Genomic DNA, 24550 nt, shown 5'->3' on the forward strand with positions numbered 1-24550 from the left:
TTAATAAAACAGGAAGCCGTCAGTGTTCTGTCAGACGGTGAAGGAGTGAACTGATAGACTAACTAGTTCTCCTCCTACTGAGCATGTGCGGAGGACAGACGAGCAGGTCTGCCACAGAAAACCAACGAAGAAGAAGAAACGGTTTACTGTCAGCTTCCTGCAGCCGCCGACGCGCTGACGACAGACCAGGGTCCTGGTTTACATGATACACTGATTTCACAGCGAGCTGCATGATGAAGGCCGCTACTCAGACTTACTTCTTCCTTGATTTGGGAGCTGGAGGAGGAGGAGGAGGAGGAGGAGGAGGAGGGGTGGGAGGCGCAGAGCGGCCGCTGCTCCCATCTTTCCGAGGTCTCCCACGAGGCCGCCTTTCAGGGGCGGGGCTAGTAGCGGCTGCTTTGGCCAGCTGAGCGCTGCGTCCGGCCCGAGTGACGGGAGGGGGCGGTCCTCTGTCCCGAGGCTCCTGAGACTGAGCCTCAGATGGCATTCTGGGTAAAAAAAACAGAGAGAAGGGGGGGGGGTCAGGTTTAGTCCACCGGAGGAGATACAGACAAACATGAAGTAAACATGACGTTAACTCAGGTTGACATGGAAACAGCAGCTGCTTCGTTATTGACGACAAATATGTTTGATTTCAACTTCCTGAAACACTGAGACGGTTCGTCACGTTTTGTCTCTTTTTGCTGTAAAATTGCAGGAACTGGAAAAACTGCAAGCAAAGGAAAATATGTGATTTTTTTAAAGATAAGTGACGACTTCCTGGATTAAAATCATCCTGCAGATCACAGAAACAACTACATTTATTATTATTATTATTGTATTAACGGTCTGTGTGTCATCCAAAACGGCTCTTTGAGTGACATCATCAGCGTACGTTGCCTTCAGGGCTGCAACGAATGATTAACTTCATTATTGATTAATCTGTTGATTATTTTCTAGATTAAAATCGATTAGTTTAGACCATACAAAGTCAGAAAATGTTGAAAAATGTGGATCAGCATTTCCTAAAGTCCACGATGACGTCATCAAACGTCTCGTTTTGTCCAAAACTCAAAAGGTCTTCAGTTTATTGTCACAGAGACGAAAGAAACCAGGAAATATTCACGTTTAAGAAGCTGAGAATCAGAGAAATGGGAAACTTTCTTCTTAAAAAAAATGACTCCGAACAATTAATGAATTATCAATAGAGTTGGCGATTAATTTAATAGTTTAATAAGTAATGGTTGCAGCTCTGGTTGTCATCTTCTCTTCCTGTGGTTACGTTCTCGCTCCGCCTCAGACCAGTTCTGTCCACTGGTTCCAGTCTGACACCAACACTGAACCACAGACTGTGATCGATCAATCACCTGATCAGACACGACCCCACAACTAAGTACATTCACTGTAGTACAGTACTGAGGTACTTGTACTTTATTTGAGTATTTCCATGTGATGCTACTTTCTACATTTCAGAGGGAAATATTGTACTTTCTACTCCACTACATTTATTTGACAGCTTTAGTTACTTTTCAGATGAAGATTTGACACAATGGATAATATAACAAGCTTTTAAAATACAACACATTGTTAAAGATGAAACCAGTGGTTTCCAACCTTTTTGTCTTTTGACGTCTTACAAAAAGCAGTGTGTAGTCGGGGTCACATTTCACATGTCTATGAGTTGTTAACAGCTCCACCAAATAGTGATTTTTCCCTCTAAACTTCTACTGCAGTACTTGAACTACCTGCAGCTCGTACTCGTGTACTGCGGGGTTCTGTTACTCTAAACAAAAGAGCAGTTTTCTCAGCATCACATCACGGTTGGTCTAAAGGTTTCTAAGCGGCTGCGTGAAGCTCTAAACACTCTGTAGAAACTGGATCAGTGCGTCCAAAACACCATCAGAAGATCAAAACATCGAGATTATTCCCTGAGAGACAGAAAGGTCATCACAGATACAGAAACTGATAAATAAAGAAGTCTCCAGTCAGCAGAAGAGTCTACAGAGCAACACACACAAAATCAAATATCACAATATTCTTAACCAAATACCTCGATATCGGATCAATACTGATGCTTTCACAAAATATTTACACACTGAGATTTTTGATGAGTGACCATTTAATGGGTAAACAGCTGCAACACATCATTTTACTGTAAAGATATCTGTAAACCAAGACGATATCTAGTCTCTTATCATGATATTGATATAATATCGATATGTTTCCCGGCTCTACTGTGTTGTAGAGTCTCAGAGGACGAGCAGCAGTTTCTGAACCACGTCTCAGGAGGGAAACCAGGCCGAACGCTCGGAGCGGGACAAGAGATACACCCAGTGGATGAATCCCAGTCTGAGACATGGTGGAGGGAATATTCAGGTCTTGGGGGGGGGGGGGGGACCCTCCAACAGCTCGTCTCTCCAGAGGAGGACCGATCACTCATCAAAACACCCAGGAACACTCGAACACCACGCAGACGTTCACACTCCGTCACCTCCGTCAGCAGCGGCGCCGGACGAGAACACGACAACTTACAACAACTCTTTTATTCCCGTACGTCAAACAGACCGTCGCCATGTTTTAATGCAGCTTTAAAACACCTGCTCTTATTTATTTACGGAGTTTGTTTGTGTTTTAATGATATGACCTGCAGCAGAGACTTGGTGACGTGTCGACTGATTTAAAACATTAATTTAACGGTTTTATTTAACGGCAGCATGCGGTGCAGCGTCATGACGACCACCAACAGGCGGCGCTCAGACGGCGGCCTGAAACACGCTTACACCCGGACCGTCCCAGTCTGCTCAGGATGGGACAGACGGTGAGACGTCCAGCCCATAATAACCTGCATATAGTTTATATAGTTTACCTGAAAGCAGGTGATTTGACCTTTATGAAGAACATTAATGTTTTATTAAAGAGCTGCTGTTTATATTAGATTTAAGACATACATACATATATGTATACATAAATATAAGACAGTACATTTAAATGAATATAGCTGATAAATATAATTAATCTAATAAACAGAGTGAAAACAAGAGTCCACCTGTTGCTACAAACCACTGTTAACATGAGGAGAGTTGATGTTTGCAGTATATTAGTAAAGAGATGCTGCATCAAAGCTTCTTCACACTGAACCAGACAAAGCAGCTCTGACGCCGCCGTTCACACGTTAACACACCGACGTCAGCTCCCCGTCCCGCCGCCGTCCCGCCGCCGTCCCGCCGCCATCCCCCCCGCCGTCCCTTTCACACAGATCCGGCTCTGTGACCCCCCCCCCCCCCCCCCACTATGTGTCTGTACCTTTTATACCGAACAGTGAGGTGGAATAAAGGCGCAGCGTTCCCGCCCGCTGTGTAAAAAGTCGTTTCATTACACTGAACATGATAATATTCAGGAAATGACAGAATATTTATATATTATAAAGAAAGACTGGAAAGGACTTAGTGGTGCTCAGTTTTACAGTATTTCACTTTGAGTTGACTTTAATGAACTCACAAGTTCATCATGTAGTTAGAAAAGTAATTTCTGTGTTCATGTTTTATATGAACAATCATTTATTATGAACATAAAATTGAATTTTCCTTTAAAAGAAAAGTTTCTGTCAATTATAGTTGTTAGAAAGAGAAGCAGAGCGTCTCTTTCATGGCTCCATGTTTTTATGTTGTTAAGACAATTTTCTATCATTATAAGCAATAAAGTTATTGACTGTTGAAAGCAGAGTGTTGTGTTCGGAGCTCTGACAAGAGTCTTCAGGTCTCAACCAACATTTTATAAAAGATTCAACTTTTCACTCAAGTTATTAAACTGATGTCATCATCTGTATTAAAAATATAATATTAGATTCAAAACAAATGCAAAATAGAAGTTTGTTGAGTGGCGGTTGAGACTTCTGGAGCTCTGTGTACTTTTAGTAGTACTGGAGGATTTGTACATCGCTGTGTTAGTACTTTTACTGCAGTAACAGATCAGAGTTCTTCTTCTGCTGATGACACATCTCGTTATCAGTGTCGTTACCGGACGAGTCTCCTCGCTCATTAATTATGCGGCCTGTCCTGTGTGATAACGCTCTGCTTGTTTTTCTTGAAACCTGATAAAATTATTTCATAACAAAAATGAAATAATTTCACCTCCACTGCGACAGACCGAGTGTGACCTTTGACCCCGGACTGGAGCCTGATCACAGATATCTCAGGTACGTTCGGCAACAGTCGGAGGGAACGAGGACCTTTTATTTAAAAACTAAAACACACCTTCTTCTGATTTCACTTGATGCTTTTCACAGTGAACTGAACATCTTTACACGACGACGTCAGCTTGGACTCATCATAGAGACACGGACTGAGTGGAGGTTCGGATCAATAAAGGACTTAAATGATTATTATCATTGTTGGCTGTGATTCACTGAACTGTATTTGACAGATTGTGGAACAGGTTATTGTGAATATTATATAAATGCCAAACATTTATTTGCAGCTTCTCAAATCTGAGGGTTTTTGTCATACATGATTGTAAACTGAATATCTTTGAATTTTGGTCTACTGAACAGACAAAACAAGACAATCAAAGACGTTTTTCACCATTTTCTGACATTTTATAGACAAAACGATTAATCAAGAATATATTATATTAAAAAAATATAAATAAATATACAGAATTTGTAAAACAAATGTCAGAGTCCAAGGTGACGTCTTCAAACACACAAAATAATACCAATTCATTTCCTGCTGATCAACTGATCAATTAATAATTTCAGTTCAATCTACTCTCGTCTTTACTCGGATAAACTTGATATTTATCTTAAACTAAAGACGTTTTAACATCTCAGTGGACAGGTAGGTCATGATGACAAGAAACCAACTAAAATCCCACAAGAACAAATTCTGGTGACTGAATAAAGAGTTTGTTTTGTTTATTTGAAGTTTGTAGAAAACTCAGTCAGACGGAGACTCATCAGACCGTCAACCGGTCCTGAAACCTGCAGGATGGACGTTTATAGACTAAAACCAATGATCAAACGATTTAACAATCATGAAGGTAATCAATAGCTGTAGTCTTAATAACAACATGAGATACACACCAGCACGTGTCCACATCGTAACATGTACAACTGCAACTCACGATTATTTTAATTAACGATTATTTCTCGATTAATTGATTAGTTTAGTCCTTAAAAAGTCAGAAAATGGTGAAAAATGTCTATCAGTGTTTTTTCAAAGCCCTTGTTCACAATCAAAGATCTTCAGTTTACTGTCACAGACACTAAAGAAACCAGAATATTCACATTTAAGAAGCTGCAATCAGACAACTTGAACTTCTCTTTCTTCAAAAAATGACTCGAATATAATCAGAAAAGTTGGCAACTAATCGACTAACTAATCGTTGCAGCTCTAACAACATGCCTTGAAACATGTAACATATATTGACAGACAGACGTATCGATATAGTTGAGTTATCAGCCATGCCTGGATTACACTAGTCTGTTATCAATTGGTAATAACTAGTCAGGATATGAACCAGAACCAGGATTGAAATGTAATAACGCGTTAAGGATGTAGCTGAGAGGTTTACACTGCCGGGTTACCGAGCTAATATAAAACCACACCAGCAGAGTTATAACGAGGATTTCACTAATTATTCATCTTTACTGACTGACTGCAGCGCACCTACACACGGATTAAACGTTAAACCGACTCAGACGACAGGTGTCACTCAGTCATGATACGTGAGCAGTATCACTGCTGTAAATTAAACTAAAAGGCAGAAACAGAGCTGTTAGCTGTTAGCCGTTAGCTTCCACGGACCGCCCAGTTGACGGATCACTTCTCTGTTAGCATTAGCAGAGGCTAGCATGCTAGCTGTTAGCGCGCAGCAGAAACGCGCTTATTCGCCTCCCGCTCTAAATGTTGGTGTCTGGCGTCAAGTTAACGCAGGAAACTGTCAGAAAACTGAGAAGCAAACCTGCTCAGGTGTCGAGAGAAATGAGGAAAAGCCTCCTTACTGATTTGATGCAATTCTCTTTTTCCTCTCCAGCTTTCAGCCAACTTAAACCGATCTGTTTAAATCCAACAGCGAGCTTCTCCGAAAGATAACATCCGTCTCATAAGTCTGGCATGACAAGATTTCCCGACGAATCATTCCCGTTGATCATGGAAGAAAAAAAGACGGTTTTTGCTCTGAAAATTGGCGAAAAATTAAAGTTGAAGCGGTCGCTCCGTCATGGAGGCCATGTTTGGGCGACCGAAGCACCGCCTGTCAGCGACAGCAGGAGAAGTAGGTCCCCGAAAACATTAATACCGTACCGGAGCAGAGACGTTCACCGGGTAGAGTTTATCTTTCACACGCAGATAAAGTCAACAGTCAGCCGGGAGTGAAGGGTTAAAATGTGAAGGTTTGTGTGTGTCGAAGGGGTTTCATTTGTTTGTGTTGTATAAAAAGTGTGTCTGACCCCGCGGAGGGATCTGTCAGAGGGCTGCTCTGGTGAAGCGGTCTGTCATCAGATTTGAAGACCCGGACTGGATCCGCGAGGAGCCGGACTGCGGCTGCGCGCCTCAAACACGGGGCGAACTAACATCCTTCAAACATGATGTTAATATTTTATACTTTTAAATACAACATCACTGCTTTACATTTAAAAACAGAACTTCCACACACAGAAACAAGACGGTCCGCTGAACAGTTCAACATGTTTTACCAGCTGTCAGATAAATGTGCTGCAGACAGCATTTCCCTCTCAACAGTAGTGGCGTTTAAAGCAGGATGGACATATGCAAATAAAGAACCTCATATTTGTACTTTAAGCAGTGCTCAGGTGATGAAGTATCACTCCTCCATGAAGTAGTTGGACTTGTGAGAGATTAAAAACAGAACTGTCTGTTGTGTGTCTCCAAGCATGATGACATCACTGTGACATCAGGGTAATTTTCTCCAGACACTAAGGACCGCTCGATCCACCTACAGGATCACAAGAACATCTGTAATTACCACTAGATCCACTTACAGGATCACTAGAACATTTGTAATTATCACTAGATCCACCTACATGATCACTAGAACCTCCTCAGTTATGACTAGGACCTCCTTATTACCACTAGAACCACCTACAAAGCCCCTAGAACATCCTAGACTACCACTAGAACCTCCTAATGGACCACTAGAGTCACCCACAGGACCCGTAGAACCTCCTACCTGACCACCTTAATGAACACATGAACCATGTCAATGACTTCTAAAAATAACCCTCTAAAAGTCCTCTCGAACTTCCCCACTGATCATTAGAACCACCTACAGGACCCCCAGAACCTCCTCAATAACAATTAAAACCACATTAAGGACCGATAGAATAATCTAAACTACTGCTCAAACCAGTAACCAGTAGAACCAGCTTAAGGACCTCTAGAACACTGTTAAGATACTTTAAATAATGTTCAGATAGGTGAAAAATGACAGTAAAACTTAATTTCGATGTAGAGTCTTAACGAGGTGTTGTTTCACTACAAGCTTCAGTGCTCATTGGAACATACGTTAAATAATTATTTTAATATTTAATTTAACAGATCATCGCTGATCCAGATGTGAAAGGTTCACCTGAGCTATACTGCCAAATACTGATCCAGCCTTACATCTCAGTACTTCCTGCTGTGCAGCAAAAGCTAAATTATCAATAATCAATAATATGTCCTGGATCACAACTAATGTTTACTGAACTCTTCTAACAAATGTATTTATATACTCTCCCCAAAATATAAAAAGCTTTTTTTAAAAAACTTCAAAAATTGCTGATCTATAACTAATAAAACATTATCACAAACAACAAAAATTACATCCTGTACAAATAGCTTTTTATTTACAATTTGGACAAACAAGTTTCATCTGCAGCAAATCAGATGACCTTCTATAAGAAACAGGAGGAGGTGACCGTTCAGACAAACTCCACTCCTCCTTCTGTCACGCAGAAGGAGCTGCTCCTGTAAGCCTTCGTCCTGGAGGAGGAGGTGGAGTGGACAATGAAGACCTGTTGTTTCCTTTGCTCCTTCCCGCCTCCTGCTGCGGCAGCCATGTTGTTTGCAGCCTCCTGCCTCGAGCACAGCAGCCGGTGGGTCACCAGCCGTTGCCAGGGGCGACAGAGGTATGGCCGGTCGGACTCGGAGGAGGCGGAGGAAGAGGAGGGTCCACTGTAGCTCCTCCTGATGGCGTGGCAGGTGGCGAAGACAGTGATTCTGTAATCCCTGAGAGGGGGAGCCACAGGTCAGACTGAGACTGAGCAACATATAAACCCCACATGAAGTGTGTGAGGCAAGTGTGGTTCCACCACAAACCTCCAGAAGAGCTCCAGTGCTCCCAGTGTGTGGAGCTCTGCTGGAGGGATGAACATCATTCTGCCAAAAGATGTCCACTAGTTTGGTGTTTAGATGATAGTGGTGGAGAGCACTGTCTAACACGTTGCTACAAAAATCTCACCACTAGAACCACCTAGGAGACCTACAGAACATGTTCAATAACCATTAGAACCTTATAAAGAACTCTTAACACCTCCTTGATAATGTGTAAGACCCCTAGAACGTTCTCAATAACCTCCTAATAGACAGGTGTCGGGTTGATTGACAGCTACCTGAGCAGTCGGCCCAGCAGCTCTGCACACTTGCTGAGCTTCTCTTCCTGCTTGGCGATGCTGGCCCCGCCCTCACAGCGGTCCAGCCAATAGAAAGCAGAGATGCTGTCGATGAGGACAAGTGCCAGGCCCGGCCGTGATGACAAGGAGGTCTCCAGGAAGTGAAGGGTGAGGAGGAGCTGGGAGGAGGAAGAGCAGTGGACGACCAGGAGGCGAGCCAGACATGAACGCAACGCCGCCTCATCTGAAGCCACCGAGGGCGAGCTGGTAGAGAGAGCTACATAGACACACAGAGAGAGAGAGAGAGAGAGAGAGAGAGAGAGAGAGAGAGAGAGAGAGAGAGAGAGAGAGAGAGAGAGAGAGAGAGAGAGAGAGAGAGAGACACACAGAGATAGAGAGAGAGACAGAGAGACATAGAGAGACAGAGAGACACACAGACAGAGAGAGAGACAGAGAGAGACAGAGAGAGAGACATAGAGAGACAGAGAGAGCAGGAGGGTTGTATTTTGTTTATTTATATTTTTGTACTGGAATCACCTTTATGTCCACTGGAACCACCTACAGAACTCCTAGACCTACAGGAGCTAACCTAACCTATACAACTGGACCCCTAGAACCACATCTAAAACCTCTTCAGTGCCCTCTACAACCCCTTAAAAGGACATCTGGGACCTCCTCAATTACCACTAGCACACCTATGCCACCTATAGTGCCTCTAGGACCTCCTCATGGGCCACAAGAATCACCTAAAAGGACCTTTAGAATCGTCAGTGGCCACAAGAACACCCTGAAGGACGCCTGGAACTTCCTCTATAACCACTAGAACCAGCCAACCACCTAAAGGGCCTATATAACCTCCGTTATGACCACTAGAACTACCTAAGGGACCACTAGAGCTACCTCAATGACCACTAGAACCATCTACAGGACCAATAGAACCTCTCAATGGCCACAAGAATGGCCACCTATAGGGCCCCCAGAAACACCTAGTGGAGGTCAACCAGTTGATAGGTTTGGCAGATGAATCAGCACCGATAGGACGTTTTACAAATCGGTATTAGTGGAACTTGGTTCTGATAGCAACCAATAGCTGCGCAGTCTCCACCAATCACGTGGGGACATACATCACGCTCGTTACTGTAAGTGCAATAAAACCTTTGCGAGTTAAAAGGCACTAAGCACTTAATCAAACCAGCTGCTCAACAACACACAGCGTGCTGGTAAGGCTAATAATGAATTGTTACGAACAGGCTAAAACGATAGCTGTCTGTATGTAGTCTAACTGTTTATCTGAGTTTGCCACAAATCTTAAAATTTGGCAAATTCTTGTAAACTCAGCTGCTAGCTGAGACAAACCAGCCCCCCCCTTCCCTTTACCAGTGGCAGTTTGGGCTGACAGGCAGGTGTGTTTACCACCGAGAGGTTACTTATAGGATTATCACCTGGGCCAGATCCTCCCTCAGAGGCAACAGCATGTGTATGTGTGCCAGCGTTCAGTCTGCTGTCCAGGATGCTGACCAGTCGTAACATGTCCAGACTGTAGTCAGTGTCCACAAACACAACGTCCACCTCTAGACCGCCGGCCGCCACTGGCAGCACACAGCGGCACAGCAGGTGGTAGAGCAGCTCCGTCTTACCTGAAACACACACATACAGTTAAAAGGCAGATCAAACCAGGTAAAAGTCAAAAGTTAACTAAACTCACCTGTTCCCTCCGTCCCATACAGCTCCACCACCTCACCTGAGAGGATCATGAGAGGTGATCAATGACTCAGTTCAGGATATGTGGTAACAGTTAGCGCTAAAACAGACTTCTGTTGAAATGTATGGATGTGTTTTGTTAGTGAGAAGGCTCACTGAAATCAAATCATTAAGGTCATGTGACGTGTGGTGATGGCAGATATCAGCTGACAGGGAGAGGGCGTGGTCAGTCACCATGGTCAGGTCCTCCATCTTCAGGAAACAAACGAGGTTCGATGTCCTTCAGACAGCGACGAGCCTCCAGACGAGCAAACAGCTACAGAGACACAAAGTTGATCACTCTGTTGTATATAGACTGTACCATGTGTTACTGTATATAGACTGTACCAGCCACTATATATAGACTGTACCAACATGTATTACTGTATATAGACTGTACCAACATGTATCACTGTATATAGACTGTACCAACATGTATCACTGTATATAGACTGTACCAACATGTATCACTGTATATAGACTGTACCGACATGTATTACTGCACATAGACTGTACCAACCATTACATATAGACTGTATTAACATGTATTACTGTATATAGACTGTACCAACATGTATCACTGTATATAGACTGTACCGACATGTATCACTGTATATAGACTGTACCAACATGTATCACTGTATATAGACTGTACCAACATGTATCACTGTATATAGACTGTACCGGTTTCTGTAAAGACTAAGTTCACCGGGACATAAAGTTGTTCAGTGTTTCTCATTAACTCTACTGCCCCCTGCTGCTGGATAGACAGAGACCCTGCACTTCCGGTCATGAATCAGAGAAAAACTGAACGTGTTCAGATAAAAACAGAAAATATCAGTGTACAGCTCAAACTGTGAACCTGGGAGAAGTTGAGTCAAATCTTCTTTTACTGCCAGTTAAAGTCAAACACAAATACTCTGTTTCTATAGTAAGATGTCATGTAGCGTCTTTATTTACTCACCTGAGCGCCGCTTTCAGTCATTTCTGTGCGAACTTCATCCTCAAAACAAAACGCCGCCGCTTCTGTTTGAAGTAACTTCCTGCTTCTGCCGTTTACCGTAATGGACGCTGGATGACATTTTACCGTAATGTCTGGTGCGCCGGCGCATTTAACGTGTCCTCCTGTGGTGGCGGAAAGTAACTAAGTACTCAAGTACTGTATTTAATTACAGTTTTGAGGTATTTGTACTTTACTTGAGTATTTCCATGTGATGCTACTTTCTACATTTCAGAGGGAAATATTGTACTTTCTACTCCACTACATTTATTTGACAGCTTTAGTTACTTTTCAGATGAAGATTTGACACAATGGATAATATAACAAGCTTTTAAAATACAACACATTGTTAAAGATGAAACCAGTGGTTTCCAACCTTTTTGTCTTTTGACGTCTTACAAAAAGCAGTGTGTAGTCGGGGTCACATTTCACATGTCTATGAGTTGTTAACAGCTCCACCAAATAGTGATTTTTCCTTCTCACATGGTCAATATAAACAAAGATGATGAGTGCATCTTCATCATATATTTATATTGTGCTAATTTGAGCCAAGTGTGAAGAGTTTGTTCAGATGAACAGTGCCATGTGCAACATGAAGCCAGTTTCTCAGTTTTATCAGTTACAGTTTAATAAATCTACTGAACACCTGACAATAAATACACATTTGATAAAGAACACAACAGAATAAAAGTCTTCATGCAGTCAGACATAAAACTCAAGTTTTCTAAAAAAAAACAGCAGTAACTTACAGAACAGGCTGGGAGGAGCCAACCTGTGGAAAACTATTATTACTATAATCTATAAAGTGTTTCAGTCACTTATCAACCCCCCCTTAATCTTTCAGATACAAAGACATCTGAGAACGTCTGGTAGGACTTTTATATATTGACAAAATAGTTAATTAATTAAAAAAATAATTGTTTTAGTTAAATTATTTGACCCTTTGTATTAACATGTTTCTGTGTCCTGAGCTGCAGGTTGAAGTGTTTCTTTACATTCAAGTGGTCACATGACACAAACTGTACACAACAATAAGAACAAACCTGTAACTGAACATGTGATAAAACAGAGTCATGAACACGCCTGACACACGTGTGTACTGTCGGGCCGAGGACGTCAAACTGACTGAACCCAAACGACCTTGACAGACAAATAAAAGTCATCTGATGAACCAATCAGAGGAGCCGCTGCAGTCTGACACAGCAGGGGGAGATGAGGGTCAGCTGACCGCTCTGCAGGTGTCTGGACACGCCCACAGCCTTCTTCAAACATCCTCTTCCTTGTTTTTTGGGTTTGTTTACTGTGTCCTGTTTAGTCCAACCTGTCTGCCCTGCGTCCTCAGACCTGTCAATCACTGACATGTCCTCTGAAGCCCCGCCTCCGGCTTCGCTCTTCCTCGCGTGTTTGACTCCTAAGCCATGTGACTGCTCCTCTGACTCCAGGAGATATCTGATTGGTGGGCCAACCATCCTCCTCCTCGGTCTCTGCGGCTGCTCCGTCACCTCCTTTTTCACGTCCTCTTCCTCTCCTCCATCTTCTTCCTTCACACGGATTAGTTTCACCTCCTCCTCTTCCTCTCTCTTCCTCTTCCTCCCTCCATCTTTTTCCTGGTACCATTTTGTGGCAGGCGTCTCCTCTTCTTCTTCATCTTCTTCTTCACTTGTCCCTCCATCTGTCCTGGCATCAACCTCCTGCTGCTGTTTGACGACAGCAGCTCTGGCACCGCCTGCCTCCGCCCTGTTGCTGTGACAACTGCCTGTGTTGCTGTGGTGATGGTGGCGGTGGCGGTGCAGGGTGTTGCCGTGGTTCAACTCGTTGTGACTCTTTTTGCAGGCGACGATCAGACCGCACACCTGACCAAAGACAGGTAGCACACAGGTGGGTTATTATCTCACTGTCAGAGTTACAGCTGAATCTATCAGTTGATTAATTGATCAGTCGATGGACAGAAAACCAAACTAACTGCATTATCACTGCATGTATTTCAACTCAAAGCTCCACTGACGCTTTTCTTCTCACAAAACAGTAACCTCACTGTCAGAGACACTAAACTGTTATTCGATCTGTAATGTAGCTGTAATAAAACTCCAAACTGTTATACAGTTTAATAAAATAAACAGTATTTAATTTAGACTAATGTGTTGATTTTAATCCATGTATATGTGTGTAAATGTGGTGATATGTGTACATATGGAACTCCAGAGGCAGCGCTGCTGTTCTGTCCAGTAAAAACATGAAGCTTCAGTTTACATTCAAACTAATGTTGCAGCTACAATTGTTAGATTTCATCTGTGAGACCAACATTTATCTTCCAGAAGGAATTATATCATATATCTAAATGCTGCGGAGACATTAGAGCCAGCGGTGAATCAGCAAAGAGCTGCAGATCAGTTCATGGATCATGTTCTCCCTGGGATGACCACATGTTGACCAGCCGATCATCTCAGGAGTCGGGCTGCTAGCAGCTGAGATGAGCGGCTGGTCCAAACATCTCCCAACACATCCCAGCAGGTTTACAGACTGGAGTTACTTTTTCTGAATAAGTATGTCATACAGGTATATTATTTTGTTTTGTTTGCTACACTTTGGCCAAACCAGTATGTGCTGCTGGTATAGTCACTGGTTTCCAGTTCAGCCTGAGTCATGTGAGATCATGTTTGGTGTTTGTGATGGTGAGGACTCACCTGACAGAGCTGCCACCATCTGTCCATCTCTACGTCCTCTGTGGACGCCTCCCTGCTGCTGGGTGTCCTCTGAAGCTCCTCCCTTGTGTCTGTCCAGATCCTAAACTCCTCCTCCTCCTCGTCCTCCTTCTCCCCTTCCTCCTCCTCCTCCTCCTCCTCCCCTTCCTCCTCCTCCCCCTCCCCCTGCTCTTCCTCCTTCTTCAGCCTCCTTTTCCTGTTCACCCCTTTCGCTCTGCTGTGATTGGCTGCTGACAGGTCATGTGACTGCTCCTCGGACTCTACCAGGTATCTGATTGGTGGACCGACAGTGTTCCTCCTCGGCCTCCCCGCCTGCTGCATCTCCTCTTTTTTTGTCTTCAGGGGTTTAATGTTGACGCCTCCGTCCTCCCTCACCATCAACTTGTCCTTCCTCTCCTGCTCCTCACACCTCCTCTCGTCTTCGTCCTCCTCCTTCCTCTTTTCCTCCCCCTCCTCCTTCTCCTCCTCCTCTTCCTCCTCCTTTTTCTTCTCCTCCTTCTCTTCCTCCTCCTCCTGATGATCCTTCCTGATGATCGGTCTTTTCATCTTCACCCCTTTCGCTCTGCTGGGATTGGCTGCTGACAGGTCATGTGACTGCTCCTCAGACTCCACCAGGTATCTGATCGGTGGACCAACAGTGTTTCTCCTCGGCCTCCCTGCCTCGTCCTTCTTCTTCTCCTCCTCCTCCTTCTTCTTCTCCTCCTTCTTCTTTTCCTTCTCCTCGTCTTCCTCCTTTTTCTTCTTCTCCTCCTTCTCTTCCTCCTCCTCCTGATGATCCTTTGTCAGCCTCCCATTTAGCCTTTTCCTGTTCACCCCTTTCGCTTTGCTGTGATTGGCTGCTAACAGGTCATGTGACTGCTCCTCGGACTCTACCAGGTATCTGATTGGTGGACCGACAGTGTTCCTCCTCGGCCTCCCTGCCTCCTCCTTCTTCTTCTCTTCCTCCTCCTCCGCCTCCTCCTTCTCCTCGTCCTCCTCCTGCTCCTCCTTCTCTTCCTCCTCCTCCTGAGGATCCTTCTTCAGCTTCCCAATTGGTCTTTCCATCTTCACCCCTTTCGCTCTGCTGTGATTGGCTATTGACAGGTCATGTGACTGCTCCTCGGACTCTAACAGGTATCTGATTGGTGGACCGACAGTGTTCCTCCTCGGCCTCCCTGCCTCCTCCTTCTTCTTCTCCTCCTCCTCCTCTTTCTTCTCCTGTTCCTCCTCTTCCTCTTTCTTCTTCTCCTCCTCCTCTTCCTCTTTCTTCTTCTCCTCCTCTTCCTCCTTCTTCTCCTCCTCGTCCTCCTCCTTCTTCTTCTCATTCTTCTCCTCCTCCTCCTCTTTCTTCTCCTCCTCCTCTTCCTCCTCCTCCTTCTTCGTCTCTTTCTCCTTCTTCTCCTCCTCCTTTTTCTTCTTCTTCTCCCCCTCCTCCTCCTGATCCTTCCTCAGCCTCTTGATCGGTCTATTCATCTTCACCCCTTTTGCTCTGCTGGGATTGGCTGCTGACAGGCCATGTGATTGCTCCTCAGACTCTACCAGGTATCTGATTGGTGGACCGACAGTCTTCCTCCTCAGCCTCCCTGCCTCCTCCTCCTTCTTCTCCTCCTTCTCTTTGCTGTCCTCTCTGGTGTGTTGGATTCGTCCTGTCTTGTCACGGCTCTTGTGTTGCCCTTCTTGTTGGATTGAAGGTGTCTCCCTCTCTTCTGATTGGTCGATGTCCTGACACCCACCGGGCTGCAACAGCTCCTCTTCGTCAGCCTTCATCCTCATCTTGCGGCGGTGGGCAGAGCTGCCAGGTCTCTTCGTGGTGCATTTGGTCGGTTTGAACATCAGCAGGTGTCTACCAGTCGCTGTCACTGCAGAAGAAGACACAACGAGATGCCGTCATTAAAGAGACGCAGTCAAAGCTCAAACGATGGAAACCACAGACTGTATATAAAAATGGACGACGCGTCACATTTAACCAGATGCACCAGTTGGTTTGTTACACAGAAACATCTGAGAAGTCGTCTTCGGAACCTGTTTGGAAAAGGGCGGCACTTTCAAAAGATCCTTGGCAGGCGTTTGGATGGACCATCTGTCTATCCCCGTCTTACCTTGCCAGGCATCTGGATTCATGACACTGATTGGTTCGGTCACAAGTGCGTAACTTGAAGCCTGATGAGATGGATTCTCCTGTGATCTCATGAATCCAGCTGCCTCACGAGGTAAAGTCACATTTATCTTTCAGGTAGTGGAACAATGTCTTCCTCTGAAGTAGAAGGATACAGGTGCTTATTTTTTAAGTGCTTTGGAGGCATTTTGTAAGTTATTTCAGGGTACAATTACTTAGAATAGTAACATAATGCAATATGTTTCAGAACCTTGTGGAGTTCCACAAGGTTCTGTTCTTGGACCAATACTATTCACCTTATATATGCTTCCTTTAGGTAATATTATTAGGAAACACTCCATAAATCTTCATTGTTATGCAGATGATACCCAATTATATTTATAAATGAAGCCAAATGAAACCAATCAGTTAAACAAACTCCAAGCATGCCTTAAGGACATAAAGACCTGGATGACCTGCAATTTTCTGCAACTAAACTCTGATAAAACTGAAGTTATTGTGCTTGGCCCTAAACACCTTAGAAACACATTATCTAATGATAAAGCTGCTCTGGATGGCATTACCCTGGCCTCCAGCACCACCGTAAGGAATCTGGGAGTTATCTTTGATCAGGATATGTCCTTTAACTCCCACATAAATCAAATGTCAAGGACTGCCTTTTTTCACTTACGTAATATCACAAAAATCACATGCTGTCCCTAAAAGATGCAGAAAAACTAGCTCACGCATTTGTTACTTCTAGGCTGGATTATTGCAATTCCTTATTATCAGGCTGCCCTAACAAGTCTCTAAAGACTCTCCAGCTGGTCCAGAACGCAGCTGCACGTGTTCTGACTAAAACTAGAAAAAGAGATCACATTTCTCCCATTTTAGCTTCACTACATTGGCTTCCTGTAAAATCTAGAATTGAATTTAAAATCCTTCTCCTCACCTACAAAGCCTTTAATGGTCAGACACCATCATATCTTGAAGAGCTCATAATACCGTATTACCCCACTAGAACACTGCACTCCCAGTATGCAGCTTACTGGTGGTCCCTACAGTCTTTAAAAGTAGAATGGGAGGCAGAGCCTTCAGCTATCAGGCTCCTCTCCTGAATCTTCCAGATTGGGTCCGGGGTGCAGACACCCTCTCTATGTTTAAGAGTAGGCTTAAAACTTTCCTTTTTGATAAAGCTTATAGTTAGGGCCGACCAGGCTCGCCTTGGATCAGCCCTTAGTTATGCTGCTATAGGCCTAGACTGCTGGAGGACTTCCCATGATGCACTGAGCTCCTCTCTCCTCCTCCTCCTCCTCTTCCTCTCCATCTGTATGCATTCATGTAACATCAATGCATGTCACTAACTTGGCTTCTTCCCCGGAGTTTTTGTGTTCTCTTGTCTCGCAGGAAACCCTAGGATGCAGACCAACTGCTGTCCAACGTGATGCTGCTGCTATTACTATTGTTATTAGTCATCTCTCTCTCCCTCTGTCTTTCTCTCTCAACCCAACCGGTCAAGGCAGATGGCGCCACCTAGAGTCCAGTTCTGCTTGAGGTTTCTTGCCGTTAAAGGGGAGTTTTTCCTGCTGCTGCTAATGCAGGAATGTTGGGTGTCTGTAGGTTTAAGTGTTTGGTCTAGACCTGCTCTATGTGGAAAGAGACCTGAGATAACTTTTGTTGTGATTTGGTGCTTTATAAATAAAACTGAATTGAATTGAAAGTGAAGCAACCTACCGTTATCATGTTTTACTGAGTCTTCCTCTTCTTCCTCCTCCTCCTCCTCCTCCTCCTCCTCCTCGGCCAGGCGGGGGCTCAGAGGAGCGATGAGTCCAGGAGGAGGGGCAGACATGTCAGCAGGAGGAGAAGCTTCACGCTGCCATCCTGTGGTGGGGGACATGGCACACAGAGGCATGCTGGGTAGCAGCGTGGGAGTGTAGGGGGGGCAGAGCAGGTAGAGGACGGGGCCACTGGGCGTCCTCTGTAAGCTGCAGTGCTGCAGCAGAGCGCCCCCTCCTGGTTCACCTGCTTGTACACACACACACACACAGACTGATAAACATCACTGTAATAACCCATCTGATTAATACCAGGCAGTCTGATATCCTTTAAATCTTTATAGACTGGATTTTTACAAATTCAGCTGTTTACACAAATATAATTAAACATAAATATATTATATATATATATGTATATATATATATATATATATATATATATATATATATATATATATATATATATATATATATATACATATCACTATTATGTACAAGCAAGTGGGTGAAAACAACAAGTGGACAACAGCATATAATGTCCACAGACTGTGAACTGTAAACAGGATATAAATAGTGCAAAGTGTCCTGAATAAATACTGTCTGGGTAAAAAAAGTGATAATTTACTTTATACACATAGTGTATGTGGTTATATTCAGTATATACATATGTATATATTATGTATTATGTACTATAATATGTAATTTGTAGGTACAGCAGATGTTTTTAGGTTTACAGGCTGCACTGTAGAAGCAGATTTAGCCTACCTCACAGCTTTATGTCCTCAATTACAGGAATTTTGGGTTGCAGTATTTTCTTTTTGAACTTCTGGTGTTCATCACATGCAGTTTTATAAATGATCGTCTGATTTAACTCTTCCTGAGTCTCACCTGTGAGTCTCCAGCTGATCCGTTGAGTCAGCAGATCCACCTGGACGGTAGCATCTCTCCTCTCAGCTGAGTCGCTCTGGCAGCCCACCTCCCTCCTCTCCTCCCCTGCACTCTCCCACTGACGGTCCAGCGACCCTGCACTCTCCCACTGACGGTCCAGTGACCCTGCACTCTCCCACTGACGGTCCAGTGACCCTGCACTCTCCCACTGACGGTCCAGCGATCCCCTCTCCTCCTCTGGACTCTCCCACTGGCAGCCCACCTCCCTCCTCTCCTCCTCTGGACTCTCCCACTGGCAGCCCACCTCCCTCCTCTCCTCCTCTGGACTCTCCCACTGACAGCCCACCTCCCTCCTCCTCACCACCTCCTCCTCCTCCTCCCTCTGCTCACTCTCCTGGATCATCTGCACAACCACAAAACAGCCAAGACACCAAGTTCAGTCTGGACCGACTCCACTGACATCATAAATAATGATGACATATTTATAAAATAAAGCAATACTGATATTTAATGAGTGAGGATTTCATGTGGACACTGTTCAAATATATTTTCTTAATGACAGTGATCCTGTAACTCACTTCTGTTCACTTTGTTTCATACTTCCACTCCACCACATCTCAGAGGATCATTTTGTACTTTTTACTGCACTACATTCATCTGACAGCTGGAGTTACTTTACAGATTAAAATTTTATACACAATCTCTTTATCAAATAGTTTTCATCTGTAAATGATTGATAAAAGTCTAATTTTCCTTAAAAAAAAGATTAAAATTAACTTGATTCAAGTGAGCTGATTAATCCGTTGAGCAACTATTTTGATAATTAATCATTTAGAGCAGAAAATGCCAAACATCTGATGTTAACAGCTTCTTAAATATGATGATTTTAAATTGATTTTAATTGGTCTTAACATCGTAGTAAATTAAACTTTATTTGGTTTTAGACACGGTTAGACATTTGGTAACATCACTGTTGGCTGCAGGAATGTGTTTATTAATAATTCATCTTCAGACTCATATTTCATAATTCAAACACAGCAAATTGCATCTTTCTCTCTTTTGTAACCAAATGTAAACATTTTGTAAACACATTGATTTCAATTAAAAACAGGTTAAAATATTCAGCAGCAGGTTTGTTCACTTTATTTTAAGAAGAAATAGGTTTTTAGATTTCAGCTGTAAAACCTAAATGTGAATAAAGTCGTTTGTAATAAAATTATGCTTCTACTGACCAACTGCTTACACATTTATATACTAATTATGTTAAATATTAGATTATATTATATTCTCACACGTTACCACTATGAGGCATCAGTACTTTGACTTTTTATACTTAAAGAACATTTAGCTGATAATACTTTTGTACTTTTACATAAGTTAAATGCAGTACTTTTACTTGTATTACATTACAGTTGGCTAATGGAGTATTTATATTGTTACTGCAGTAAAGGATGTGAGCTGCCGTTACATACAGTACTTTATATTCCCGGTAACAGCAGAAGTAACGTTACTCCGTTACACCAGCTAGCTGTTAAAGTGTTTACTTTACTATAATCAGTTACTGAGGTTTTTCTTACCAGAAGCATCGTGGAAGCAGAATTTTCTCGGTTTTCAGATCCAGAAACAAAACTCAGCGATAAACTGTTTGTTCAGACGACATTTTGTGTGTTTAAACGTGTTAAACTGACAGTTTGTAACGCAGTAAATGTAAAGTTTTAACTGTTTTTAACTGTGACTCGTGAAACTCGAAGTGTTGATGTTTTTATCCTCCAGCTGCTGCTATACTGCCCCCTGCAGGCCGGAGGCTGAACCGCAGCGGCGGAAAGTACATTTACTCCAGTACCTCTACTACTACTTTACACTTCCACTCCACTACATTTCAGAGGGAAATATTGTACTTTCTACTCCACTACATTTATTTGACAGCTTTAGTTACTTTTCAGATGAAGATCTGACACAATGGATAATATAACAAGCTTTTAAAATACAGCACATTGTTAAAGATGAAACCAGTGGTTTCCAACCTTTTTGGCTTTTGACGTCTTACAAAAAGCAGTGTGTAGTCGGGGTCACATTTCACATGTCTATGAGTTGTTAACAGCTCCACCAAATAGTGATTTTTCCCTCTAAACCTCTCACATGCTTTCATTTCAATAAATGTTCAAATGATCCAATATTTCAGCAAAAATCAAAGATTAGAGAAAAAGTCCAAAAACTGAAAACAGATTTGTGTATCAGAACTTTGTTTTTTCTTCTTTCCTCTCCCATTAATCATCTCACCACCCCTCAGATTTATCTGCTGACCCTTTGGAGGGGCCCGACCCCTAGGTTGGGAACCACTGGACTAAACTAGCTAACTGTATATAAAGTAGTGTAAACTAGCTCCACCTCCAGCAGCTACAACAGTAACATGCTGCTCTAACACTGATGCTTCACTATTAATAATCTAATGATATCATATATAATAATATATCAGTCAGAGGGACCAAACCACTACTTTCAATGGGGGTCAATGGAGGTGAGGATGGACTCAATGATGGCAATGTAGAAATGCACCATCATTAACTTTGGAAGGTTGAACTTCTTCAGCTGCTGCAGGAAGTACATCCTCTGCTGAGCCCTCTTGGAGAGGGAGCTGATGTTCTGCTCCTGCTAATGATGATGATGATGGTTCCCAGGAATCTGCCCTGTGTTTAAAATGTTGAGTTCCAAATTATTTTGTCCGCACCAAGTCACCAGATGGTCAACCTCCCATCTGTAGGCAGTCTCATCCCCACCAGAGATGAGCCCCCAATGAGGGTGGTGTCATCTGCAACTTCAGGAGTTTGACGGAGTGATGACTGGAAGTGCAGCTGTTGGTGTACAGGGGGAAGAGAAGTGGAGAAAGGACACAGCCTTGTACCAACGCTGATTGTCCAGGACTCAGCGATAAGACGTGTTTCCCCAGCTTCATGTGCCGCTTCCTGTCAGACAGGATAGATAGATAGATATCAACTATATATCATCAGGCCTGGAGACATTTCTAACATATAGTCTAGTCTGCATTACAAACTGGAGGAGTTTGAAAGACTGGCTGCATGCCAACACTCACCCTTGCAGTCTTGAGCACTTGAGAGCGTGTTCACATGCTGCCAGGTAGCAGACAGGTGTGTTCACATTCAAAGCAACATCTGTATCCAACAATGTACCACGGTGTATCGCGCAACACCTGTCTATTGGCTGGTTTTAGGACAAACAATAATCAACTGACAAGAAGAAGTTTGTAAGTTGGATTTAGTTTGAATATTTTTATTCATATCCAAACAGTAAATGATGGTGGAGCCTCCACAGATGGTTATCGCATGATATTAACAAAGTGTCTGTTCTTCTTGATGAGACTAATATCATTTTATATCTGACACAGTCAAAATAAATATTAAATAGCATATCCATCATCTACAATTTACAGAAATGTTTTTTTCTTAAAAAATGTTATCAGACAGAAACCTTTTATAATAATATCGTATTATGTCTCTTTTATGTTCAGTAAACCTGCAAGCTCTTAGATGACTTGATTTAATTGCTTTGCATTTCTCCTTTCAGTTCCTGTTTTTAATTGTCATCTGATTGTAACTGTAACACTGTTTTGTTGACTTTATTGTCCCTGAGGGGAAATTTGACTTGGGCAGTTGTGCTACACACTACTGCAATCAACTTAAATATGTAACCAACAAACAGTACAGTGGTACATCAAAGACACAATAATAATTTATATAAAACAAAATAGGAAAGATAAATGAAATATTGCACTTGCCTGTGAGGTAAAAGATATAAATACATAGAGATAAAAATTAGGAATTAATCATAAAAACCATAAAACCATAATTCATAATGCATAAAGCTAAAAGCTACATTGTCCCCTAACTTATAAAGCACTACATAAGTACAGACTGAACTGGTTGTTTGTTGAGAAGTGCTATAGATGTTGAGAGGAGGGAAAGCTCAGAGTGGTTGTTTTTACATTTGCTGGCTCTGTAATGTCTATCTGAAGGTAATAGTTCATATTCAGAATTCAGTGTGCATGTCTTACAACAGTTCTCAACTGCTTCGACTCCACTCTTACTTCAACAAATCATAGGGGCTTAGTTGTGCCATGTGCAGTATCTGTATTTGAGTGCGTGACTACATTCTGTGGTCTGAACAAATACTGAGACTGTGACAGGAACCCGAACTACGTCACACAAAGCCACCTGTCTACTTGCAAATACCGCAAATGTGGGTGTTGGGACGGACCCAATGTTTAACAGGCAGGAAGCTCTAATGAAAGACACTATCTAGGTGCATTATGGGAAATGCATGATCCAGTGTTTTAGGACTTTGATTTTAACCATTCTGTTTTTAATCTGTCTCTCACAAGTCCAGCTGCTTTATGAAAGAGACACTGAATCACTGCTGAGCTCCTGTAAGTAATTATGAGTCCAGTTTACAAAAAAATAACAAGTCTGAATGTGAAATTAGTAGAATAATCTATGTCTAGTATTACATATGTATGTAGAGACTGATTATTTGCTGTTATATTTAATCTAACCTTTAATACTGGAACATAAGCATTTGATCACGTGTGTGTGTGTGTGTGTGTGTATGTGTGTGTTTGTGTGTTTGTGTGTTTCTGCAGAGGCGTTTACAACAACTTCCTGGTTTTTTCCAGTTATGGGTGTGACTCTTGTACTGACTTGTTTCTCTTGAGTCTTGTGTTCAGAGCTCACAGTTAATGTTTATGATGTTTCTCTCAGACTGATGGAAGATGAGTGATTTGGAGGAAGAGCAGGATGGAGCAGAATCTCTAATATCCAGCTGTGTGTCTATGAAGAGTGATCAATCCAAAGATGATCCTCCACACTTCAGTAATGAACCTGGACCCTCTTCGTGTTTGTAAGTGCTGTTAACTATATTTCAAGCCCATCTACTGGTGTCCATATTAACGGATCACTTGGTCTTTCTGTCTGTGAGAAAGCTGAGAAGAGTCGCCATTTTAGATTTGCTTTTGTAACGATGTGTTGATGTGATCACGGCATTTTTCTTGTGTTTTTCCTTCAGATTAGGGACTTTGGTGTTACAAGGCTACAATAAAAACATGTTGTGGTGTACATGAGGTTAACCCTTACATACCATTCAGGTCAAATTTGACCCGCTTTTAAGTTTGAGTACAGTAATAACACCTAAAAACACTGCCCTTCTTTTAGAGTGAAATTATATGACTTTTCCCAAAGTAACCCAGAATATATAAAAATGGAAATATTTCACAACTTTGTTTTTATTTTTGTGTGGCTTATACACATTTTACAACAGTAGAGATTGTTCTGGGTTCAATTTGACTCATGTTTATTCAAAAACCACATTTCAAAAATGTTCTTTACATTCAATAACATTCATTGAAATCATGATGGCTGACACATTCTCCTGCTGTTGGGAACAAAGGACCATAATAATAATAATGGTATTTATGAATGAAAAATAGATATGTGCTTCAGACATTTGGTATAGAGACTAATTATGAGTCAGAATATAATCAGTATGTGTGGGTTAAAGCCACTTTGTGTAGAATTAGGAGATGTTTTGCCATCAGAATAATTTGAAAACATCTGAATACCTTTCTAGGGAGGAATATTATTTACTGACATTCACATTTCTTTGTTATCTGCCTTATTCACTCTTTTTAACATTCATTTCCAGTTGTTTCCACTGAGCATTGTACTGGGATTATTCTTTTTAAATGACAGACAAGATGAGAGTCTCTTCTAT

At 42.5% G+C, this 24550-nt stretch overlaps 4 protein-coding genes across 21 annotated transcripts in view; 1 reads left to right on the top strand and 3 right to left on the bottom strand.

Moving 5' to 3' along the window:
- LOC122972216 (histone-lysine N-methyltransferase 2C-like) overlaps window positions 1–6402 on the bottom strand; it is a 91125-nt gene extending 84723 nt beyond the window's left edge. For 15 of the 16 annotated variants that reach the window (XM_044339115.1, XM_044339119.1, XM_044339120.1 and 12 more), the window contains exons 1-2: window positions 5981–6245; window positions 258–488 (exon numbers count right to left, since the gene is read on the bottom strand). In XM_044339115.1, coding sequence (XP_044195050.1) covers window positions 258–487 — 230 coding nt within the window. In that variant the 5' untranslated portion in view covers window position 488; window positions 5981–6245. Of the gene's footprint in view, window positions 1–257; window positions 489–5980; window positions 6246–6281 lie in introns of those variants that run through there. The other variant, XM_044339103.1, reaches the window with a different exon arrangement.
- A 1401-nt stretch (window positions 6403–7803) lies between these two features.
- Window positions 7804–11399, bottom strand: xrcc2 (X-ray repair complementing defective repair in Chinese hamster cells 2). 2 transcript variants are annotated; one of them, XM_044339262.1, is made up of 6 exons: window positions 11295–11399; window positions 10526–10607; window positions 10296–10331; window positions 10033–10227; window positions 8591–8867; window positions 7804–8207 (listed from the first exon to the last, which is right to left on the bottom strand). In XM_044339262.1, the coding sequence occupies exons 1-6, from the start codon at window positions 11313–11315 to the stop codon at window positions 7901–7903; spliced, it is 918 nt and encodes a 305-aa protein (XP_044195197.1). In that variant the 5' UTR covers window positions 11316–11399; the 3' UTR covers window positions 7804–7900. The 2 variants fall into 2 exon arrangements, with proteins under 2 accessions (XP_044195197.1, XP_044195198.1); XM_044339263.1 differs by lacking the exon at window positions 10033–10227.
- Window positions 11400–11932: 533 nt separating this feature from the next.
- Window positions 11933–15248, bottom strand: LOC122972246 (trichohyalin-like). The gene is made up of 2 exons (XM_044339219.1): window positions 14015–15248; window positions 11933–13183 (listed from the first exon to the last, which is right to left on the bottom strand). Exons 1-2 carry the CDS (start codon window positions 15074–15076, stop codon window positions 12506–12508), a joined length of 1740 nt encoding a protein of 579 aa, XP_044195154.1. The 5' UTR covers window positions 15077–15248; the 3' UTR covers window positions 11933–12505.
- Window positions 15249–23474: 8226 nt separating this feature from the next.
- Window positions 23475–24550, top strand: part of LOC122972223 (NACHT, LRR and PYD domains-containing protein 12-like) — a 120841-nt gene continuing 119765 nt past the window's right edge. Inside the window, exon 1 of one of the 2 annotated variants that reach the window (XM_044339142.1) lies at window positions 23475–23680. In XM_044339142.1, the coding sequence (XP_044195077.1) occupies window positions 23553–23680 (128 nt within the window). In that variant the 5' untranslated portion in view covers window positions 23475–23552. The remainder of the gene's footprint in view (window positions 23681–24550) is intronic. The other variant, XM_044339147.1, reaches the window with a different exon arrangement.

Source organism: Thunnus albacares, chromosome 21 (assembly GCF_914725855.1).
Source record: "Thunnus albacares chromosome 21, fThuAlb1.1, whole genome shotgun sequence".
NCBI classification, from domain to species: domain Eukaryota; kingdom Metazoa; phylum Chordata; class Actinopteri; order Scombriformes; family Scombridae; genus Thunnus; species Thunnus albacares.